Genomic DNA, 23,404 nt, shown 5'->3' with positions numbered 1-23,404 from the left:
TCTATACACACTTTAGGAACAGATGGCAGTAACAGTGATGCTTCCAGGAAAGAAGACAATAAGCTGAAAGTAACTTATCATTCTATTTTCATTTATTGTTTTGTTTTCAGGATTGGCAGTGGCTGAGGTAACTTGTGTGTACAAAGCAATAATCTCTGTCTTCTCTACCCTGACCTCCCATCCCTAGTGTACCAGAAACAGCTCAGTTTCATTATTCTACTTTACAAGTACTCCTGGGTGACTTTCTCCCTATCAGTAGAAGACTCTTGTTTCATGCAGTGTAGCTTCTCCCTTCCATGGCTGTAAGTTGTTCACTTTATTCAAACATCCCTGTATCTCTTGCATCTCAGCTATCATGGTTGATAATGAAGTGATGTTATTAGAGACAACCTGTGTCAGTGGCATGACTTCTGTACCAAAAGGTTACAGAAACCTTTCCTTCCCAACTAGCCAGTGGTCTGAAATTTTTTTCTTTTGTGACACATATTTCAAGGAAGTTGATTAAAATTCTTATTGTAGTCTGGTGGCTCCTGATTGTAACCCTATCTAAGCAAAAGGCTGATATCTGAGTGTTGTGGGTTGAAGCCAACCTGGACAGGAACTTCCTTGAAAATTTTATCTCCAATTACCCAGCCAAAAGCTGGAAGTGGGGCTTTGGCACAAGTAGCAGAGTGCTATCCTTGAGCCAAAAAGTTCTATTAGAGTTTCCAGGGTTTGATTTCAAACCCCAACACACACACATATACTCACAGACTCTCTCTCTCTCTCTCTCTCTCTCTCTCTCTCTCTCTCTCTCTCTCTCTCTCTCACTGTGTCTCTTTTACTGTAGACAAGAAGTTACTAAATCATTATATCATGTCAGATATGGCCCACAATCCAAGTATTACCTCATGTACAATAAGTGCAATGTTTTAACCTATTCCCTGGCAAAAATAAACAAGTATTCAATCCATCCGGGTCATAGGTTTTTAATTACTCCTCCTAAATTTCTATGCTCATTATTTAGGCTTATCTTCAAAAACTACCAGTTTGTATTAGCTTTGGCTTTTGCTATTGAAGGAATCAAAACAAATTCTCAACTTTTACACAACTTGACTCTGGGATTTGATATCTATGATGTGCAATTTGGAGATAGGCTAGCATTTAAAAATCCCTTCATTTGCCTCTGGGAACTACAAGAGTCCAAACTACTCCTGTATGAAAGAGAGCACGTCCATAGCAGTGCTGATAGGACCATCAGGATTAACATCTACCCAGATTGTAATGATGCTAGGCCTCTGCTGTTTTCCACAGATGAGGGTGAGAAAGTGAGCAGATATTAAATAAATGTCCAATTTAGTGCCATTTCACATGAGAGGAAAGAATGATAGGAAGATACTAGAATTAGGATCCTATTGAATTTTGTGATATCCAAAAATTAGAGTTCACAATAATTTGATTTAGTCATGCGTAGAAAAGAGGATAGAAAAGTTAGAGAAAAAAAAACCCCAAAGTGATTCCTTTTTAAAGCATGAAATAGGAAATGATTTTAAAGTATGGAGCTATGATGACCAGTGTGCTGGTAGCTCATGCTTCTAATCCCAGTAACTCAAGAAATGCTTATGTCCAGTTAGTCAGCCAAAAGCCGACAGTGAATATCTGATTCCATTGGCAGAGTGCTAGCCTTGAGAGGAAAAAGTCATGTTAATGCATGAGGCCCTGAGTTCATTGTGCTCTACTGGCTAGCTTGCACATGCACAAACACACACTCATGCAAGATATTATGTTGAATGAAATCAAGATCAGAAAGAAAGAGGACTTGTGTTCTCTCATATATGAAAGGTAGATCTAAAACATGACCATGAATTATGAAATAAGCATGAAATATATGCAAAGCCTTTTGGTATGTGCATGATCCATCTGGCTAGTTTATGCTACATATAGGGATTGAAGTCCATAACGTATTGTCTGACCAAATAACTGACAGTATAAAAATAAGTGAACAATAGAAAGCTGAAGCCTATCCTGTCTGATGGTGATAGATATTAAAGGTATCTGAAAAAGAGCAGAGGAATGGGGAATAGATGTAGATGGGTGGGAAAATACAAGATAATGTTCAATGTACCTATGTAAAAACAGACTTAGAAAAGTTGGAATGAATGTGGTTGCTAGAGATAGGAATTATAGATAGAAATAATGACAGATATCAAAGGCATTGTATGAGTACATTTCAAAATTATTAAAAACAATTAAAATGTTTAAATGAGAATATGACTTTCCATCGAATTATACTGGTTACTTAATGTACTTCACGATAGTGATTGTGATAGATGGTAATATTCTCATTCATGGGCTATCCAATTTTGATTTTTTTCAGCTTACCTTTGGGCCTTTTAATCAAGACCTGAGTAACCATTACAAGTTCCCTGCCCTGTATCAGATGGCCCAGAAGGACACATCAATAGCTACTGCCATGGTCTCCTTACTGATTCACTTCAACTGGAACTGGGTGAATATGTTTACCATTGAAGATTAGAAAGGTTTGTGGATTTTTCCTGCATTGAAAAAAGAAATGTCCAAGAACAGAGTTTGTATAGCCTTTGAGCTAGCTATTCCAACTCATGGTCTATCTTACACACTCAAAGTCACGTCCCTCTATAACCAGATTAATACATCCTCAGTAAATGTCCTCATCATATACAGTGATGATGAATACCTACTAGATTTAATGAGGTGTGTTCAGCAACTATTAATAAAAGGCAAAGTTTGTATCCTGAACTCACAGTGGGAATTAACCATCAGAAAGAGATATTTCATGCTAGGCTCATCCAATGTACCTCCCATTTTCTCACATCACCACCCAGATGTTTCTGGATTCACAGATTTTGTCAAGGCAATTAACCCTTCCACATACCCAGAAGACTTTTTCCTTGCTCAGTTGTGGTTTCTGTCTTTTAATTGCTCAGGTTTTGAGTCTGACCATGTAACATGGGAGAACTGTCCTCATGAGATCTCCATAGATTGGTTGCCTGGGCACATTTTTGACATGACTATGTCTGGAGAGAGTTACAATGCGTACAACACTATATGCTGTGGCCCATGCTCTCTATGAGATGCTTCTTTATCAGTCAAAAGTACAAACAATGGGGAACAGGGAGAGTGCATTCCCCTGCACAGGTAAGGCCTTCTGTTTCTGATAGCACACACTGTCAGAATAGTAAATTTGTACAGCACTTTATTACCACATGAAATTAATTATTTTAGTTTTGTTCCCCAAAGTAAATTAATTATATTTCTGTAAATGACTGTGAGGTTTTCTAGACGTGTTCTTGTGCTCTTAAGGAAAACAAGCCTATAACACGCAATAAATTAATTCCATATTTCAATACATTCTTCTACTGACTAATAACCTGAACATACGTGCAGATAATGTTTTGATAAGTGATTAGTACCTTTTCCATATGAGTTTCTAAGCATGACCTGCTGAGCAAAAGTGTATTTTTAATAAGTGACCTAGTTTCATTCTCCTTTAGATATTAAATCTTGAACAAGCTCAAACTATAACTCTAGACGCTAATGGAATTCACTGTGTGGAAAACTCTAACCAGACATCTGTGAATTCCTGCATTTATGATTATTTAAATGAAATAGGTTTCTCTTGAAAAAAGGACTTCTAGCACTTTGCTGAGTGACCAGCCTTCAGGAAAATGATTTTTACTCCTTCAAAGATTTTCTTCTGGAGTGGTTCATCATGTGTCCATGCTTTTTTTGAATTCTCAATCAGAGATTAAAGACACTCAGGAGCTTTTTAAAATTCTTAATTCTAATTTTCTTAATTTCTGTCTAACCACTGGGATGTACTTCACCATAAGATGATGTCTCTTGTAGCTGCACCCTTTTCTGAAGAACACCCAATTTCAGAAACCTGCTGGAAATCGGGTGATTTTAGATGACAAAAACAAATTGGAAGCAGAGTGTGACATTGTGAACATTTGGAATTTTCCAGAAGGTCTTGATCTTCAGGTGAAAATAGAAAAGTTTTCTCCATTTTCTCTACATGATCATCAACTCTCTTTATCTGGAGATATGGTTCAGTGGGCCATAGGAACCAGAGAAGTGGGTTGGATTTAATTCTAATGATTTTAAGAACAAATACGTAAGTAAAATTCACACTTAAAATGTATACCTGATTGAATGCCAGCAACTGTCTCTGTAACACTAGCTACTCAGTTCTGAATATCCTGATTTGAAGTCAGGCCAAGCAGAAACACCTGTGAGATTCTAATCTTCATTTAACCACTGCAAAAGAGATCCTGGGTGCTGGCTGATGCTTCTAATCCTATGTACTTGGGAGATTGACATCCTCAGTTCTCAGATTAAAGCTCATTTTACAGCCCCGCCAGGCAAGAAATCTGTGAGACTCTATGTCATTAAACTAACAAAAACTAAGCTGGAGCTTGGATCAAGTGGCCCATTACTCATCTTGAATAAAAACAACTCAAGGACATTGCTTAGACACTGAGTTCAAGCTCCAGGATCAGCATCATCCAAGAAAAGTTCATTTGTTTAAAAATGTTAATTTTGAACATTATCATAAAATACAATTTACACATTTCTTAGCAGGATTCTAACATTGATAAAGTATCTAAGGAATTACTTCATGTGTTTGAAAGTTTTATTTGGTTCTGTTCTCTGGTTGGTTCATTTAATGATTAGTTAAGCTGTTACTTAGGTATCTTTCATTAGAGTAATCATTGAAAGAGGTAGCATATAATCCTTTTGTGAATTTAAGTTGCTCAAATAATGGAACTTTTGCAATATTAGGAAAAGTGTAAACAATTTCTGACACATGTCTGATTTTCCTCAGCCTGTACATTCTGTCTGCAGTAAGTTCTGTGGTCTTGGATTCAGGAAATCTCCTCAGGAGGGAAAGGCTGCCTGCTGCTTTGATTGCACCCCTTGCACAGAGAATGAGATGGCCAATGGGACAGGTTAGTTCACAGTAGAGGGAGAAATACTTGTTCTCTCCTAGTGCCCCACAAACCATGCAAAGCACTACTAAAGTTGTGTATAGGGGTTTCAGTCAATGTCCTCCTTCATTCACTTAGAAGTAATATAATTGCAACAATGGATGCTGCTCCTTCCTGAAAAAAAAAAAAAACTAAAACAAAATCATGTCCTCTGAATTGTGTATAGGATTAACTTTTTCTAGTATATTGCATGCATATTTATTTAACTACTTAGTAATGTTAGCAAATTTTGTATCATATGAGGTGAAAAATACTTTTAAGAATGTGGTCTACAAGTTTCTCAAAATTACTTTTACATTATAAAGATAGCACAAATCTTTATATCCTAATGCCCAGAACTGTTCTTAAAACAGAGCAGGTGCTCTGGTTTGTTACAAGTATTGTGCATGGCATGACTCTATAACTTCAAAGAATGATTATATTCTCTGTTCCCTTGTGCTTTACAGGTGAGTAGGAGAAGCAAATGTCACAATTACGAGGAAGGACCACAGTGCTCCTAGCTACATTGCACAGAGACATACAAAAAAATGCAAGATCCTCTAGTCATTTTAAATAAGGACATTGAGTTTTACACAAGAATCTGAGAATTATTATGGAAGCTCGAAGAGATATATAAAGTCATTGTTAGGACATTAGGGATGCTAAGAAACAATATGAATGGTATTCCTTGCAAGTAACTAGTTTCAACTAGACTTCTGGAAACAAGTGTAGGAACATGATGAAGTTATGAAAAAATAATGCTAAACATGTCTGGTAATACTTGGTCAAATGAAGATTGTGCTCGTCATTATTGATGTACAAGAATTATTTTCTAGGGAGGGATTTTCTAATTGACTTTTAAGTAGTGAAAAGGGAATAATGGTGACTGTCCTCCTCACCAGATATGGAACAGTGTGTAAAGTGTCCAGATCACCAGTATGCCAATGCAGAGAGACAAGTGTCTCCTAAGAGCTGCAAGTTTCCTGGCTTATGGAGAACCCCTGAGGATGGTCTTGGCCTGTGTGGCTCTTTGTTTATCTACAATCACAGCAGTTGTTCTTGGAGTCCTTGTGAAACATCACAACACCCCCATTGTCAAGGCTAATAATCTGGCTCTCAGCTACATCCTGCACATCTCTCTTATCTTCTAGTTCCTCTATTCCTTGCTCTTTATTGGTCGTCCCAACACAGTCATGTGCATTCTACAGCAAACCACATTTGGAGTTGCATTTACTGTAGCTGTTTCTGTTTTCTTTGCCCAAACTGCAACGGTGGTTCTGATCTTCAAGGTCACTTCTCCAGGGAGAAGGATGATGTGGCTGCTGGTGTCAGGGGCTCCTAACTTCATCATTCCCATCTGCACTCTGATCCAGGTGACTTTCTGTGGACTCTGGCTGGGAACCTTTCCTCTCTTCATTGACACAGACACACACTCTGAACATGGCCACCTCATCATCCTGTGTAACAAGGGCTCACTCATTGCCTTTAAATGTGTCCTGGTATACCTGGGCTCCCTGGCCCTGGCCAGCTTCACTGTGGCTTTCCTCTTCCAGGAACCTGCTTGACACCTTCAATGAAGCCAAGTTCCTGACCTTCAGCATGCTGGAGTTCTGCAGTGTGTGGCTCACCTTCCTGCCTGTCTACCACAGTGCGAAGGGCAAGGTAATGGTGGCTATGGAGGTATTCTCCATCTTTGGTCCAGTACAGGGCTCCTGGGCTGCATTTTTGACCCCAAGTGCTCATCATCTTGTTAAGGACAGACAGAAATTGTCTTCATGTCTTCAGGGATAAAAGCCATTGAAGTCGAAATAAGCATTGTTAAGACATACTCATATATTTGATTACTACATACAATTTCAGAACTAAATCTATAGTAATTTTCCAATTTTATGTTTGTTTATATTATGGAAATGTTACTTAAATGAATAAGCAATGAACATTGCTTACATTTTTTCTTACATATTTTTCATTCCATAATCTTTGTTCCAATTTTTGGTGTCTTTTGAGCTAAGTCCTAAGCGAAGGGCTAAGTGTACACATAATGAAAAACAACACTGGTATATTCTCTTCTTCTGCTACATCCATTCCAGAAGGATGTTCAGGCACCCAGAAGGGGAGCAGCAGGATATTACCAAGATAGCCTCAAGAAATCACAGACGGGGAAGAGGAGGCCTTTCATCTCAGAGGATAAAATCCTGGGTAATGATTCTTGAGAGTAGTTTTACTGTAACTACAATGAGGGGGAAAGGGAAAAAGAACAGCAGAGAGAAAAGGAGATGGGGGAGGGGAATGAAAAAGTGAAGAGAGTGGAGTAGGAGAGTGCAACAGACAGAGATGTAATAGACAGAGGGAAATGGGATTCAATATATTGTTACTCTGAGTATGCACAGAAGGCAGATTTTTGACAATAAATGTTTAGGAATTTTGTATTTACTAGCCAGATGTTATTTCTTTCAGTTTCTTTTTTTTGCATTGTTTTATTATTATTGTAAAGGAGATGTACAGAAGAATTACAATTACAAACATCATAGAAATATTACATTTCTTTTTGGACAATGTCACCCCATGCATCTCTCTGCCCCAGTTTTTCCTTCCCATCCCCACCCGCAATTTTTATCCTTCCTTTTCAACACAGTGTCCAGAGAGTACCAACGCTTCATTTGTTTACCCTCCCATTTGGTCCCTCCATTTCTGTGCCCCCACTCATACACCTAAAGACAATAAATGAACGAACAAGACCAAAGGGAATGAAAACAAAACTAACAACCATGAAAAAAACACGTTGTTTCCCTTTACTTGAATTCGTTACAGTAAATAGCATTTTATATGATAGGATGCACATAGGTATTGTGCCTTTGTCTTCCTCTCCTATGAATATCTTCCAGTGGTCTCACTCTGTTGGAATGCCTAGAGACAAAGTGTATAGGGCTCATCCTTTAATGTTTTAGTGTCAATCTTGCAGCTTGAACTCAGCGCCTGTTTACTGTCCCTGAGCTTTTTTAAAAATTTGCTGATGGATAATACTCTACTACTTGAGCAACACATCCACTTCAGACTTCTTGGTGATTGACTGGAGATAAGAGTCGCACAAACTATTATGACCATTGTGGCTTTGAACCAAAATCCTCTGATCTCAGTCTCCTGAGAGAAGATAGGATTAGATGCATGAGTCACTGGGTGCCTGGCTATTTCTTCCTGTTTTTATCCACGTCCCAGAAGATTTTGTGCTTCTTCAAAGTGCTGCTAAATATGATAGATCAGCCATACCTTTTAATGTAGTTCCAGTAGAATATCACACTCTTTTTGCTAGGTGACACAGAGCTGTCCAAAGTCTGCATTTTCAATAGCACAGCTTTTATTTTGTTAAAATTTAAGTCTCAGTGAGATGCCTGTATTGTATGAGTTTGAGCAAAGCTTTTCAAACTTTGTATACATACAATATTTCTTTAATCAATAAATAGAATATTGTTGTTTTATTTTTATTTCCTAAGCAATTAATGACTCAGAGATAGGGGAGTTTTATATAGATTTTATTCAAATTTTGGGAGGAATTTTGTTTTTAATTATTTCAACTTAAATTTCATTTATGTTGGTGAATTGGAATAAATTAAGGAAATGCAGAGATTTTGTTGAAATAGTTTTGTGAATATTGCTCTAGTGGAGACTTTACACAGTATCCCAAATCTCATGTACACATATTACCATGTCCTTGTGTAAAATGAAAAATATTATTTGTTCAATGTAAAAGCACAAAATATAATTCCATTCTGTACTTGACAGTCTTGATGTCTCATGATTATTTTGCTACTAGGTCACCTCAAACTCCTCATTTTATGGGTCTCTTAAATCACAACATCTGATTTATACTTGCTTCTTATAAAGGACCTCTTTTGATTTATGATATATAGCCCCACATCACATGGTAACATCTACTCAGATGCTTTAAAGAAGTATTTTGAGGATAAATCACAAATAATTATGGTGAACAACATACAGGGGGAAAAGCCAGACTATCCCTTTCAGCCCTGGATTTGGAAATAGCTGATTCTCCCATTAGAATATAGGAGACAATGCGGAGCATCGCACCCAGGGAAGAACACAATCTGGAAGAGATCACAAAGGAAAATGACAATGAGTTCAAACATTTCAAAGTCGACCCAGTGAGGATGGAAAGCAGTGAGTCTTCTTTAGCTTAGAAAAGGAAGTAACTGTACCTGGATCCTCAGAACATGAGTACAAATTCAAAGGAAGATAATTAGCTGTTTTCCTCCTCATTCTCCCTGTCTCTAGAAAAAAAATCAAGGAAATTATTGCAAGAAAATCACTTCAAATAACTTTTAAAATCGCTAGGCCAAAAGCTGAATTGAGTTAGAAATGTAGAGAGGTCCAAGGCACACTGGCCTCGTAGAAAATTTTCAGAGGACAGGATTATTTCTATTTGGTTCTGTGTGTGTGTGTGTGTGTGTGTGTGTCTGTGTGTGTGTCTGTGTGTGTGTCCTTCTCTATCAGTCTACCTATACAGCTATAGTATATATAATATGTAGTTGCATATATGTATTTAGTATATACATATACTTGTATGTATACATGTGTATATGTGTGCATATATATGTGCACACACATATATAAATATATATATACATATATATGTGCACACAGGTTAGGTCCACCCAGGAATATTGGCCCTTGTTTGTTTTCTCTCCATCTATAACCAGCCATAGACCCCCCCATCCATCCCCTTTGTTCCCTCTGCATTCAAGACTGCACCTGGTCTTCCACCAGTACCTGTAGCCAAGGTAACAGGTCACCACCCACCTGCATGACAGTGGAGGTCCTCTCAGCTCTGAGATCACTTCCTTCTCCTCTGAGGTCACTCCCTCATTCACTTCAGTCATGCCTCCTTTCCTTCCCTTATGGAATCTCTCTTCATGAGTAGACAGGCAGCTGTGTGCTAGGCCCTTCTCTAGAGAAGAGCTCAGAAGTTTGTCCCTCCCAAATAAACTATTTTCTGCCAGAACTACATGGCTGTCTACTTTCACCAACCATATATAAATATACATACACCTATGCATGTGTGTGTGTGTGTATATATATATATATATACATACATACATTCTCTCTTTCTCTCTCTCTATATATGTATACATGTGTGTGTTGTGTATTTGTTTTGTCACAACTAATCTCTCTCTCTATACATACATATGGAGAGAGAGCCCTAGCCTAGTTTGTTTCTGTATATGTGTGTGCATGTGTCTATGCTCAGTGCCTGGATCAATACCATTACATGCTTATTTGATGTAATGTGTAAGGACAATCAGCTCCTTCCCAGATAATCCTCTGTAGCTAGAGTCTCTCCTTTCAGAATCCCTGCTGTGTCTATATCTAGGTTAAGGCTGGTCCTTCCAAAAGGAATCTGGTACTCTCTTCATGAATAAGACTTCTTTATTTCATTCACATAGTAATTGAGTCTTTGTGGTCCTCTTATCTAGAATCTTGTATTGTTTATCATGTTGAAATATATTTTTTGACTTTTATCATACAATGTGTTTAATTGTAAATTTACAGGCATATTGTAGTTACAATAAATGAGGGAAGTCATGCAACCTGGGATTTACTTGGGTCTGGTTTACTTTGCTTAATATATATTTTTTCCATGTCCTCCCATTTCCTCCCAAATAGTACAATATCTTAATTTGTGATGGAAGTATAGAATTCCATTGTGTACATATGCTACATTTTCTTGGCCTATTCATCCACTGAAGTCCTGGAAGCAATGGCTGGCTGCATAGGCTCTTCTGGTTTATGAGTGAGCTATGTTCCCACTGGCTGCAAAGGAAACCACATGAGGACACATAAGGCCGAGCAATGTGCTCATTGAATGTCTCCACTCACAGTTTGTTTCTCTGTGATCATACTTGCACCCATCTTCTCCAAAATACTATGTCCAGGAAGGCTTAAGCTGCAAATGACCTTGGGGTTTTTTTTACCTTATTTTTCAAGCCCCAAAATATTAAAGAGCTAAAGCTTAAGATAAAACACTACAGCACAAAGAACAACAACAATGAAAAATTTTGTACAGCAACAAATAAAAGCAAGAATTGGCAAAGGGGATTATATCAAACTAAAACCTTTGGCACATGAAGTAAAGAGCCAACAGACATTATATGGCCTAGAGATTTTGCATATTAAACACATGGTAAGGGATTAATAACCAGAATATGGTGGAAGCACAGAAACCTAAACTTCTAAGGAATAAACTGGATAACTGACTAATGGGAAAATAAATTTAAAGATTTCTCAAACCAGAAGTATAGATGGCTCACAAAAGTGTACAAAAATATACTAAACATCTTTGGGATAAGGAAAATGCAAAGCCAAATGACACTGAATTTTATGTCACTCCAGTGACAATGTCTATCCTACTATCTAGTAACAAATGCTGCCAAGAATGAAGAGAAAGAGCACACTTACACACGAATCATGGGAATTTAATTTCATCCATTATGGAAATCTGTATGTATATTCCACAAGAAACTATAAAAATATTTATGGTATTAATCACAGCCATGTGAGGCTGAGGCCCATTGCATGCATACATGTACACATCTCAATAAGACCTCTGTACATATGCCACCAAGAATTTTCAAATTCAGTGATAAAATCCTGTATAATGCAATGAATATACAGGTATAATAGACCAGTATCAATCTCATTAGAAAGGCTTTTTTTACATTCTTCATTTTAAAATTTCTTGTACTGTTAAGCCCTTCATGTCTTTGTGATAGCCACAGCATGGTTATGGGCGATTGTAACATAATGTACATCCATCACTGCAGTTATGCACAGAGTATGTTCACTGCCCTGATGGACTTGTCTTCTCCACGGTGATAAAACTCCATTGAATTTGGGTCTAATTTATTTTGAGAAGAGGAAAACATAGAATTAAGAAGAATTTCATCAATTACTCTATGTTCTCAGAGAAGTGTATCAGGAAAGTAACCTTTTCTATGTTAGAAAGTTTAGTAAAAATGAGCTGTTTGAAGGTAAAAGTTCAGGATGGAAATGGACAACTCAATTTTGGTATTGGCCTTGACTTTTTGAAGAGAAATGGCAGCATTGTTGCTTCCTTGGGCAATAGTAACAGGGTGCATTTGTGGAGGACTGTGCACATAGAATTCTTGTTGAAACCTGCTTGAATCAACTAGTAATATCTGATGGCTGTAATGGACGTTGGGTGTGTGAACTGACCCTGTGGATACAATATACTAATATTGTTTCTGGCCATTTCCATGCACCATCTGATGCAATCCAGTTGCCTCATCCCAAATAGATTTCATGCAAAAAGTTTCTGGGCACACATGTAGATCCAAATATATCAAAAATAACTTCATCCCAAGCCACTTCTATCTGTGACCTTAGAGGAAATCATTGCTCCTGCGATGAAGGACGAGAATGGCAAGCATGTTTTCCAAAAAATATTTTTTTTCTTGGATGCAAGGCCTCAGACGCAGAGCCCCAGGAAAGTGCTTTACACATTGTTCCTGGGGATTCACAAGACACTACAATGAAAGATGGACAATAGTGTATATCACTGTCAATAAAAAGTACATGTACACCTATACAAACATAAGAATATACATACCAGACACTGTGGGCCTCACTTCCAGAGAGAATTTCAGGTTGGCAGATGATTCAGGGATGTGCCCTTTCATTTTCAAGTCCCTTCTCCACCTTCTCCTCCTTGACAGGTCCTTGCCTGGCACTAGCTGCTTTTCCAAGATGAATCAGCCAGCAGTCATGGATGGTGATATGATGATTGCTGGGATTTTCCCTCTCTACACCTTGGGAACAGATCACAGTAACAGCAGTGCTTCCAACTACAAAGAGAACATGCTGTAAGTAACACGTTGTATTTCCATTTCCTGTTTCGTTCTCAGGATGTGCAACAGGTGAGGGAACTCTAGATGCACACACGAATACTGTCTGTCTTCTCTAACCTGACCTCCCATCCCTAGTGCACCGGAAAGAGCTCAGTTTAATTATTTTATCCTGTAACTGTTTTTGAGTAATTTCCTGCATGTTAGTCAGATAGGACTCTGATTGCCTTTCACATCGCTTCTCCATTGCATGTCTGGTAAGCTCTTCAATTTATGTCAACATCCCTGAATCTTCACCATCCCAGCTGTCATGGTGGATGATGAAGTGATGTTATGACAAACAACCTGAGTCAGTGGCAAAAGTTCAAAACTAAAAGGCTTCAAACACATTTCCTACCCCACAGCCCACTAGTCTGAGAAGGTTTCTTTGGTTACTCTTATATTTTGAGGACAATGATAAAATTCTTCTTCCACTCTAGTGGTTCACGGCTGTAAATCTAACTACTCAGGAAGCTGATAGCTGAAGACTGAAGTGTGAAGCCAGCCCAGGCATGAAAATACATGAGTATTTTATCACCAATTAATCACTCAAAATTTGGAACAGTAGCTGTGTCTCATGTGACAGAGTGCTAACCTTCAGCAAAAAACCTTGAGGACAATGAATTCAGACTCTTGATTTCAAACCATAACACACAGGTGCACATGCTCACACATTCCATCTCTCTTTCTCTGTCGGGCTGTCTGTCACTCCTCTCTCTCTTCATGTAGGCATGTAGTTACTGTTTCAAACTAGGCACCATATCATTATTTTGTGCCAGATATATTGCCCCAAATCCAGGTGTTGGCACGCAGTATCAATGATCCCTATGGAACAATTTCATCTGCAAAAAACAAGATCTACTTTTGTTATGCATATACGTGTCCTTGGCTTTTGATCTGCACTAGAGAGGATCACTAATAAATGAATGTACAAGATAAGAGAGAAAAAAAAAAGGATGGAAAAGAAAAATGGCTATGAGGAACATCAAGAAATTCTAGAAGTCTATTTGAGTCCTCTTGTCTTAGAAATGCCATTGCCTGTATCATTTGTAGTATTTTTCAAATGCTGGTGTGATCATTGTAGCCTGAGGTTGCTGTCCACCATCAAGAGCCAAGATGAGCCGGATAGGAGTTAATCTTTTTCCTGCTGTAGGAGATATATGTCACATCTATGTTTGTTTATCATTCTTTCTATTGTGCTTGTCTTGGAAACCTGGGGCTTTGGAAATATCCCTGAGCTTTTGTTGTTGTAGAATTTTCTCTTTATTTTATTGATTATTGCTGCTGGATTTTTATTTATTTTTGCCAGTTCTGGGTCTTGAACTCAGAGCCTGGACACTGTCCCTGAGCTTCTTTTGCTCAAGACTAGCACTCTACCACTTGAGCCACAGAGCCACTTCTGGCTTTTTCTGTGTATGTGGTACTGAGGAATAAACCTAGGGCTTCATGCATGCTAGGTAAGCACGCTACTGCTAAGCCACATTCCCAGCCCATGCTGCTGTGTTTTGATTCTGTTTCTTTTTCTTCAACCTGATTATTTCATTCTTCCTACTAATTTGGGGTTTGGTTTGCTGGTTCTTTTAGATATAGTGTAGGTTTTCTAGTTCAGTATCTTTCCTATTGAGTTAAGAAAAGGTTGTTACAGTATCCTTTTAAGCCTTCCACACTATATCCATGGATTCTGATTATATTTTCATTTGTTCCTAGGTTCAGTTCATATCTTCAAATTTGGCATGAAAAACAATTTACTTTATCATTCACTAATTATTTAACTAAATTGAATTTTTTACTGTAATTATAATTTAACTATTGAATTATGGATGAGAAATTATTCATACCCATGCTATATACATAATTTCTGCCTCAATATCTATCCTTATTACATGTGATCTGCATGTGTGCTCAATCTACTTCCGACAGTTAAAAACTGTGGCTGTTTGTTTGTGTTTTTTTTCCTATCCCATTCCATGATTCCTACTGAGAACATTCTGTATGTTATCAAGAGATGTTTTACTTATAAGTTGGTTGACATGTTATGTTAGTGTGTGTGAAAATCACTTGGTCAGCATGGAAATTAACTTTGATGCTTCCATGTTGATTTTGTCTGAATGATTTCTCCATAAATACTTCAGCTAGTATTCCACTGAGGACTACCTCAAAGTCTTCTAATAAAGTTCCGTGCTTGGCCAGTGTGTAAATATATATTCTGAGTTATTATTTCCTCTTGTAGATTTGATACCTTCTATTATTGCATAACAAATTTTCCACTTTTCATTTCTTTCATTGAAGTCTACTTGTGTGACATACTGCAGAATCTCCTGTTTTCTTTTGGCTTTTATTGGCCTGAACTGCCTATACCACTCCTTTCTTGGGATCACTGAGGACCTCTGGTGTTGAAGTGAGTATCTTGGAATCAACCTATCATTTGATTTGAGTTTTTGTTCATTCATCCATTCTAGTTCTCACAGGTAACATTTTCTGCATTTCCAATCCCAGTCATTGTTGACAGATCACGTCTCATTACTGCCATTATTTAAGTTTTTCTCCAGATATATTGAAGCTTCTTCCACTCTTTCTCTACTTTTAGAGACCTCCGTGGTTATTAAGTGAGCCTAATATTAATGTATTTTTATTTCTGAATTATGAGTTTTCATTTCTCTATTACAGATGTTCTCATAATTAAGGACCTTAAAATAGACTCCAGAAAAATATGTTGGGATAATAATAATAACCTGGGATAATAATACGGATGATAGAAAAAGAGAAAACACTTACACAGTCCATGAGTAAATGTACAGATATGTATAATGAAATATTTTAAATGAAATATTAAAACCAAATACAAATTGCAACTGCAGAGTATTCCTCTCACCATTTTCAGTATTGGAGATCTAATTTTACATTGTTCTACAGTAATTATGACACAAAGTTATATTAATAATTTTCCTTCTGCTTAAGAATTGTGTCTCGGTTTGCTAACACATTTACATGCTTAGACCATTCTCAGCCCCTTTATGCACACATTCTAATGGGTAAATTTTATACATTCATGTATATTTTTCCAGTTCGTTAGTGGCCTTTGGCCAGAATATTTTAGTATTTGTTGTAGAACAGGTCTGGTGAAATATATTCTCTTGATTGTGCTTGTGTGGGAATAACTTGTTGTAGATGTATGTATATGTATATGTAAATATATGTGCTGTATATATATACATATATTGCCTTTAGATATCTTATTTGCATTACTGTCTATATTAGGAACTTTAAATTCTGTCATTACATATAAGAACAAGCATTTCTATGTTTTGGCTTTCATAAACATCTATGGAATCTCCCAAATGCTAATATTTGCTTTTTGAAACACTGTTGCCAACTTTGGCAAAACGTTTTCAACATATCTTCATTGATACTTTCAAGTTACTGCTTAGTTTGTGTATGTTCACTTAGATTTTCTTCAAGCTCACTTTTTTCTTCTCCTTAGAAGACATAACTAACATGATAGGCTTCCATTGTGAAATTTCACGCATACAAATACTTTTCTTGAACCACTTTGTCCTTCATTTGGATTTCCATCTTGCCTCCATGCTTTTTTGAATAATGAAGTGTTGATTTCATATGAATTTCTTCAGAATGTGTGTGCACACACATGCACATGCGTGCCCACACACACACACACACACACACACACACACACACACTCACAGACATGGCAGGAAGAAACAAAGGTACTTTCATCTTCTATCGTCCCCTATGTTCCCTTCTTTCCAGTTTCTTAATCTAAATATGTTCAAAAGATAGTAGTAATCACTACATTTTATGATGTTGGTCTTGAAACTTGAATTTCAATGTAAAGCTTACATACAATTCTCTCCTCATCACCCATATTTTAGGTGCCTCTCTCCATGAAGGTACTCAATGCTCGATGCATCCCTTTTTTTGTTATATAAATAAAAATAAAATTCCAATTTTTGCCAGTCCTGGGACTTGAACTCAGGGCCTGCACACTGTCCCTGTGCTTCTTTTGTTCACGAATGGCACTCTACCACATGTCCCACTTCTGGCTTTCCTGTGTATGTGGTATTGAGGAATCAAACCCAGGGCTTCATGCATTTTAGGCATGCCCTCTTCCCCTAAGCCACATTCGCATGAATAAGACATTATGTTGGAGATGAACTGCACAACTTGGGGAGGAAGGCTAAGGGGGAGGGAAAGTGGGAGAGAAATGAGAGAAGGGGTAACAAATTTGACAGGAAATTTACTCATGACCTTACATATTTAACTGTAACTCCTTTGTCCATTACCTTTAAAATAAAATTAAATTTAAAAATAAAATAAAATAAAAATAAGATTCCCTTATCTGATATTTGAGCTCTTGTTCTGGTTGATATTGCAGAGAGAGCTGTTCAATATATTGGGTATGTGAGCAGAGATTCCTATAGAATCTTGCTTTAATTACAGTATGCTTCTGAAATATGCTCTTCAATTGAAGATTTTTTGGTTAGCATGACCTGCCACATAACCACATGACATAAACTCTGACTTAAAACACAGAAGTTTTTCACACAGGTGGAGCTCGTTACTCCAAGATAAAGACAACAGAATGTTTGGTTTCTCTGGTAATTATATAGGACTCTAGACATTACACACTGAGGCCAAAGGCGTATTTGCATAAGAATGTTTAACAATGGAATAACAGCTATGTGTAGATGATCATATAAAATAATACTCTATGCAATGAACTCCAAGAAAAGGAGACGCGACATTTTTAGTTGTCATTGTTGCTGTTTTCATTTCCTTTTCCTTTATTCTTGTTTGATTGTATGGGGGTGGGATTGAGTTTACAAAAAAAGTCAAAGAAGGTTGACAAAGTACAACAATGCTACTCACTAGACACTATGTGGAAAATGAACTGTTATATCTTGTGGGTGGGGACAGTAGTGAAAAATAATGAGAGAATGACAGAAGAGAAGATATGGTTAAATAGAATTGTACTCATTATTCACTACCTGAAGCAGGTGACTGTAATCCCTCTCTGTATCAATACCACTATAAAATTAAAAAATCATAAAATAAAAGAAAAATGATTTAGCTACTGTGCATATATATATACATATATATATATGTATATATATATAGTGTCTCATGAAAGCCTATTCCAGTTGTAATGGACAAGAGGATTTTGCAGTGGTGCCTGAGGTAGCAAGGAATAAACAAACTCTGGTTATTGGTACAAGTAAGTTTCTGAATCTCATTCATAGCAAATTACCTTCATATCCTTATATAATCTTATATGCAAGCTTAATACAGTACAAACATCTTCCATACCAATTGAGGGGAATTCTTTCTAAAATATTCCTTGGCATAGAAGCAAAGTTTCAGTCCAGCAAAATAATAAGTTTTGAAATACTTTGAAATTTCTGAGCTCATTACACAGGTTTACCTTCAAGATCTACCAGTGTGTTTTGGCCTTGATTGTTGCTATTGAAAAGATCAATAAAACTCCTGATTTCTTATGTAACTTGACTCTGAGATTTAATACCTCTAATGCAGAATTTAGCTTCTCAACAACATTTGAAAATCCCTTCATTACAATTTTTTATTTATTTAATTATTTATTAAATTTTGTTGACAAGTTGTTGTGCAAAAGGGGAAGAGTTACATAATGGGGCAGTGTGAACATTTCTTGTGATATCTTACACCCTCGTTTTTCTTACCTTCCCTAGATCAGAGGGATATATACAATACCCATACAATATCTAGTGTACCAAAAACATACACAGTAGCCATGTGGCATATGCCAAAGGAAATTCACCTAGAACTTCAAACATAATGTCAACAATAGTTTGCTTATCCTTGTCTAATATCATCATATATACATAGCTGTTGAGCTACTGTGATTCACCGAGAGGTCTATTTTAGACCTTTTTCTGTTTAGTAGTTGTTTAGTTTTAGATACATAATGTAAGGTCGCTGTCCCAAACCTGTGGAAATACCATTTGACAAGAAGATATTGTTTCACAGAATTGGTCTCTAATGTCCCCCCACCCCCACCTTAGCAGTCATATTTCAAGGAGACCATGCCCCTTTGTTCTCTGTGTTCTAGGCTTGTCTCACTCAACATTATTTGTTCAAGTTCTAAGCATTTCCCTGAGAATACCAATATTTTATCATTTCTAATCGCTATGTAGTATTCCATTGTGTATAGGTACCACATTTTTTAGATCCATTCATCTGTGGTGGGGCATCTGGGTTGTTTCCATATTTTGGCTATTGTGACTTGTGCAGCAATAAACATGGATGTGCAGATGTCTTTTTGATATCCTGAGATCTGTTGTTCAGGACCTAGGAGTGGTACGGATGGGTCATAGGATAGATCTATGTTGAACTTTTTGAGGAACCTCCATACTGTTCTCCAAAGTGGTTGTACTAATTTGCACTCCCACCAACAATGGAGAAGGGTTCCTCTTTCCCTGCATCCCCTCCAGCATTTGTTGTTGCCTGAGTTCAGAGTATAGGCCATTCTAACTGGAGTGTGGTGGTAGCTCAGGGCTGTTTTTATTTGCATTTCCTTCATTGCCAGGGATGTTGAACATTTGCTCATATGCTTCTTTGCCATTTTTATCTCTTCTCCTGTGAAGTCTCTCTTTAGCTCCTTTGCCCATTTAATAATTAGTTTACTGGGCTTGGAGGGGGTTAGTTTTTTGAGTTCTCTTTAGATGACAGATATTAGGCCTTTTTCTGTTGCTGTGTTGGTGAAGATGTTTTCCCATATGGTTGGTTGCCTTTCTAGTTTGGTGGCTATGTCTTTAGCTGTGCAGAAACTTTTTTTGTAGTAGTCCCATTTGTCGAGGCTCTCCCCTATCTGTTATGCCCCTGGGACTATATTCAGGAAGATCTGTCCTGTGCCTATAAGTTCTGGCATCTTTCCTACTCTGTCTTTCAGTAGTTTCAGAGATTCCAGTCTGATGTTGAGGTCCTTGATCCATTTTGAGTTGATCTTGGTGCATGGTGATAGGCTAGGTCTACTTTGAGTTTTCTACATGTGGCTGCATAGTTTTCCTAGCACCAGGAGTTGAAGAGGCTATGTTTTTCCCATTGAATGTCCTTAACTCCTTTGTCCAATATCAGCTCATTGTAAGAATGCGGCTTTATTTCTGGGTATTCTATTCTATTCAATTGGTCTTCAGGTCTGTTTTTATACCAATACCAGGGTGTTTTTGTTATGATGGCTCTATAATAGAGCTTGAAATATGGTATTGTGATACCTCCTGCACTGCTTCTTTTGCCTAGAAATGTTTTGGCTATTCTAGGTCTTTTGCTGTTCCATATGCATTTATGGGTTGATTTCTCTATTCTAGTGAAGAACATAGCTGGGATATTGATGGTCATTGAATTGAATTTGTATAACATTTTGGGCAGTATGGCCATTTTCACTATATTGATTCTGCCTACCCATGATCATGGAGCTCTTTCCATCTCTTTGTGCCCTCTTTGATTTCCCTTTTTAGATTTTTTTAGTTCTCATTAAATAGGTCATTCATGTCTTTTGTTAGGTTAATCCCTAGGTAAATTATTCTTTTTATCTATTGTAAATGCTATTATGTCCATAATTTCCTTTTCTGCTTGTGCATTGCTGGTGTACACAAAATCTGCTGATCTTTGTGTGCTGATTTTGTATTCTACTACTTTGCCAGGATGGTTTATTAGGTGTAGGAAATTGGGGACTGATTTTTTTGGTCCTTCAGATATAAGATCATGTCATATGTGAATAGGGATAGTTTGATTTCTTCTTTGCCCATGTGGATCCCTTTGGTGTCCTCCTCTTGCCTTATTGCTATAGCTAGGGATTCCAGAAGTATAGTGAATAGAAGTGGGGAGAGTGGGCATCATTGTCTTGTTCCTGAGTTCAGGGGAAATGGTTTTAGTTTCTCCCTATTTGATATGATATTAGCAGTTGGTCTGATATATATGGCTTTTATTGTTTTAAAGAATGTTCCCTCTATTCCTGTTCTCTCCAGGGCTTTTAATATGTATGGATGTTGTATTTTGACAAGGGTTTTTTGGGCATCGGATGAGATGATGATGTGGCTCTTGGTCTTAGCTCTATTGTGGTGAATTACATTTATTGATTTTCGGATGTTGAACCATCCTTGGGTCTGTGGGATGAAGCCTACTTGATCGTGAAGTATGATTTTCTTGATCAGTTTCTAGATCCTGTTAGCTAATACTTTGCTGTTTTGAGTTTTTATTAGCTCTGTCTCTCTCATTTTTTAGGGAAATGGAATCACACATTTGAAGGGGAGAGACAAGACGGAATGTCAGGGAATTTGAATACTCCTTCATGGCATGCTGCAAAGGAGGAGGCAGAAGAGTTGAGGAGCTAAGACTGTGTAGCTCCTACACATTCACAAGTGCCCAGTGCAGGGTTGGAGCTTATTAGGATGCTTGTAATTTTGCTTCGCCCTTGTGGTTAAAAAGTTATCAGAGCTTTTTGAAAGTTCCTCTAATAAATTATACAGTGGCCTTTTAATATCTGGCAGTAAGGGTTTTTTAGAATGTCTGCTCAGGAGCAGAGAGCCCTGATTTGGAATGCCAAATCTCTAGCCTAAAAATAAATCTGGGTTCTAAGAAATTAAGTGTGCGTGTGTGTGTGTGTGTGTGTGTGTGTGTGTGTGTGTGAAATAGAGAACTCTGAATGTCAAAAATATATGGTGAATAGATCCTGGAATTGGAAATGCTGATATTTCCTTTTCTTTTTCAATGTTTTAAATAAAGGATGAATCTAAACAGACTTATCCGCCCATATGGTTGGCTTTTTTTTTTTTGGCATTTTTCTTTTAGGTTTGTTTTATTTAAGTTTAATGTTAATTCCATGCTGTGTTTCAGTAAGAACAATACAGATTCTGTATCTGTGGCTCCAGTCAGATATCCAGTAGTACAAATTAGCTTCAAGTTACACATACTGAACAAAAGAGCTTGAGCGAGCAAAGGAGAGGGAGAGAAGAAGGGAGGGGAGGAGGAAGGAAGAAGGGATGGCAGGGTAGAGGGAAGGAGAAGAAACAAAGAACTGAACATGCATGCAGGCTTCTCCATATCACCTTCAATGCTAACCTGCTTCAGAGGGAGAGAAAAGGTAGGCAAGAATGAGCAGCCACGGATTGGTGAACTGTTACCAGCACTCACTTTTCAGCCAACACTTCAGCAGAGTTGGAAACACTTTTTACAGCAAAACCATTGCAACAAACTCCCCACCCCAAACAATCTTTAACCACTTCAAGTTAACACCCAATTAAATTTAAACATTGGTATAAAATTTGATTTAAACAATTAGAAAAAGGAAAAATGATTCACATATGCCTCTTTAGTGTGATCAATCTCTTTTTTAAGATGCATCACCTAGGAGTCTAATGGCTTTCAAATGTAATTTCCATTTCCAATGATCTTGCCACTTCTGGCATGGAGACAATACAGTAATGCTGAAAAAGCCTCTATACAGTCCTGTTAGTGTCTTAAAGAATCTAAAAGCTGGGACCAGTAAAATCCACAGAAGTTCACTCTTGCCTTTAAGAACTTTTGAAAACTGTTTAAAAAAAAAACTGGGCAGGAACCTAAATTCTGAGACCAAATGTGAAAGTCAGATTTTGTGGTTCTCAGTGACAATGGGGACTTTCCAAGGGAAGGGGTGGGGAGGACTGGGGTAGTCAGAGATTGTTTCTCTTGTTGGCTTTTCTGTCTCACTGATTTTCATCTACCACATCCTGCAGCGCTTCCTTATTCTGCTCTTCACCGTCCCTGCATGTCTGAAGTCCATAGTGTCAGATTATCACATAACAACTGCACGATAAGTGTAGAGTCCTTATAGCTTTCTTCACTCAGAGTATCCAGATCTGCAATTGCATCATCAAAAGCTGCTTTTGCCAACCTGCAGGCCCTGTCAGGAGAATTAAGAATTTCATAGTAGAATACGGAAAAGTTGAGAGTAAGACCTAAACGAATTGGATGCGTTGGTGGAAGTTCTGTCATTGCAATATCACTAGCAGCTTTATAAGCCACTAGGCTGTTTTCCACTGCCTCCTTCCGGTCTTTTCCTGTGGCAAATTCAGCCAGATACCTGTGGTAGTCCCCTTTCATTTTATAATAGAAAACATTGGACTCGCCAGTGTTAGCTGCTGGAATATGGTGTTTGTCGAGTACATCCAGAATGTCACAACAGATTAACTTTACTTCAGTCTCAACCATTTGCCAATATTCCTGAATCATTTTTAGTTTGTTTTCTCCTCCCTTGTTTTCTTCTTTCTGTTCGATGCTGCTAATTATTCTCCAGGAGGCTCTTCTAGCTCCAATCACATTTTTATACGCAACAGATAGGAGACTTCTTTCTTCAACTGTCAGCTCCACATCCATTCCTGCTACTTTCTTCATTGATTCCACCATTTTGTCGTATCGCTCAGCCTGCTCAGCCAGCTTCGCCTGGGACACCAGAGCTTCCCGATCATCCAT

General features: G+C 37.6%; 1 protein-coding gene across 1 annotated transcript in view; it reads right to left on the bottom strand.

Annotated features, from left to right (window-relative positions):
* The window catches only part of LOC125367231 (14-3-3 protein epsilon-like), a 24,852-nt gene extending 1,448 nt beyond the window's left edge, over positions 1–23,404 (bottom strand). Inside the window, exon 1 of the mRNA XM_048367833.1 lies at positions 22,692–23,404. Coding sequence (XP_048223790.1) covers positions 22,692–23,404 — 713 coding nt within the window. The remainder of the gene's footprint in view (positions 1–22,691) is intronic.

This window comes from Perognathus longimembris, chromosome 18 (assembly GCF_023159225.1).
Source record: "Perognathus longimembris pacificus isolate PPM17 chromosome 18, ASM2315922v1, whole genome shotgun sequence".
Taxonomy (NCBI): domain Eukaryota; kingdom Metazoa; phylum Chordata; class Mammalia; order Rodentia; family Heteromyidae; genus Perognathus; species Perognathus longimembris.
This window is presented reverse-complemented; position numbering and strand designations above follow the sequence as displayed.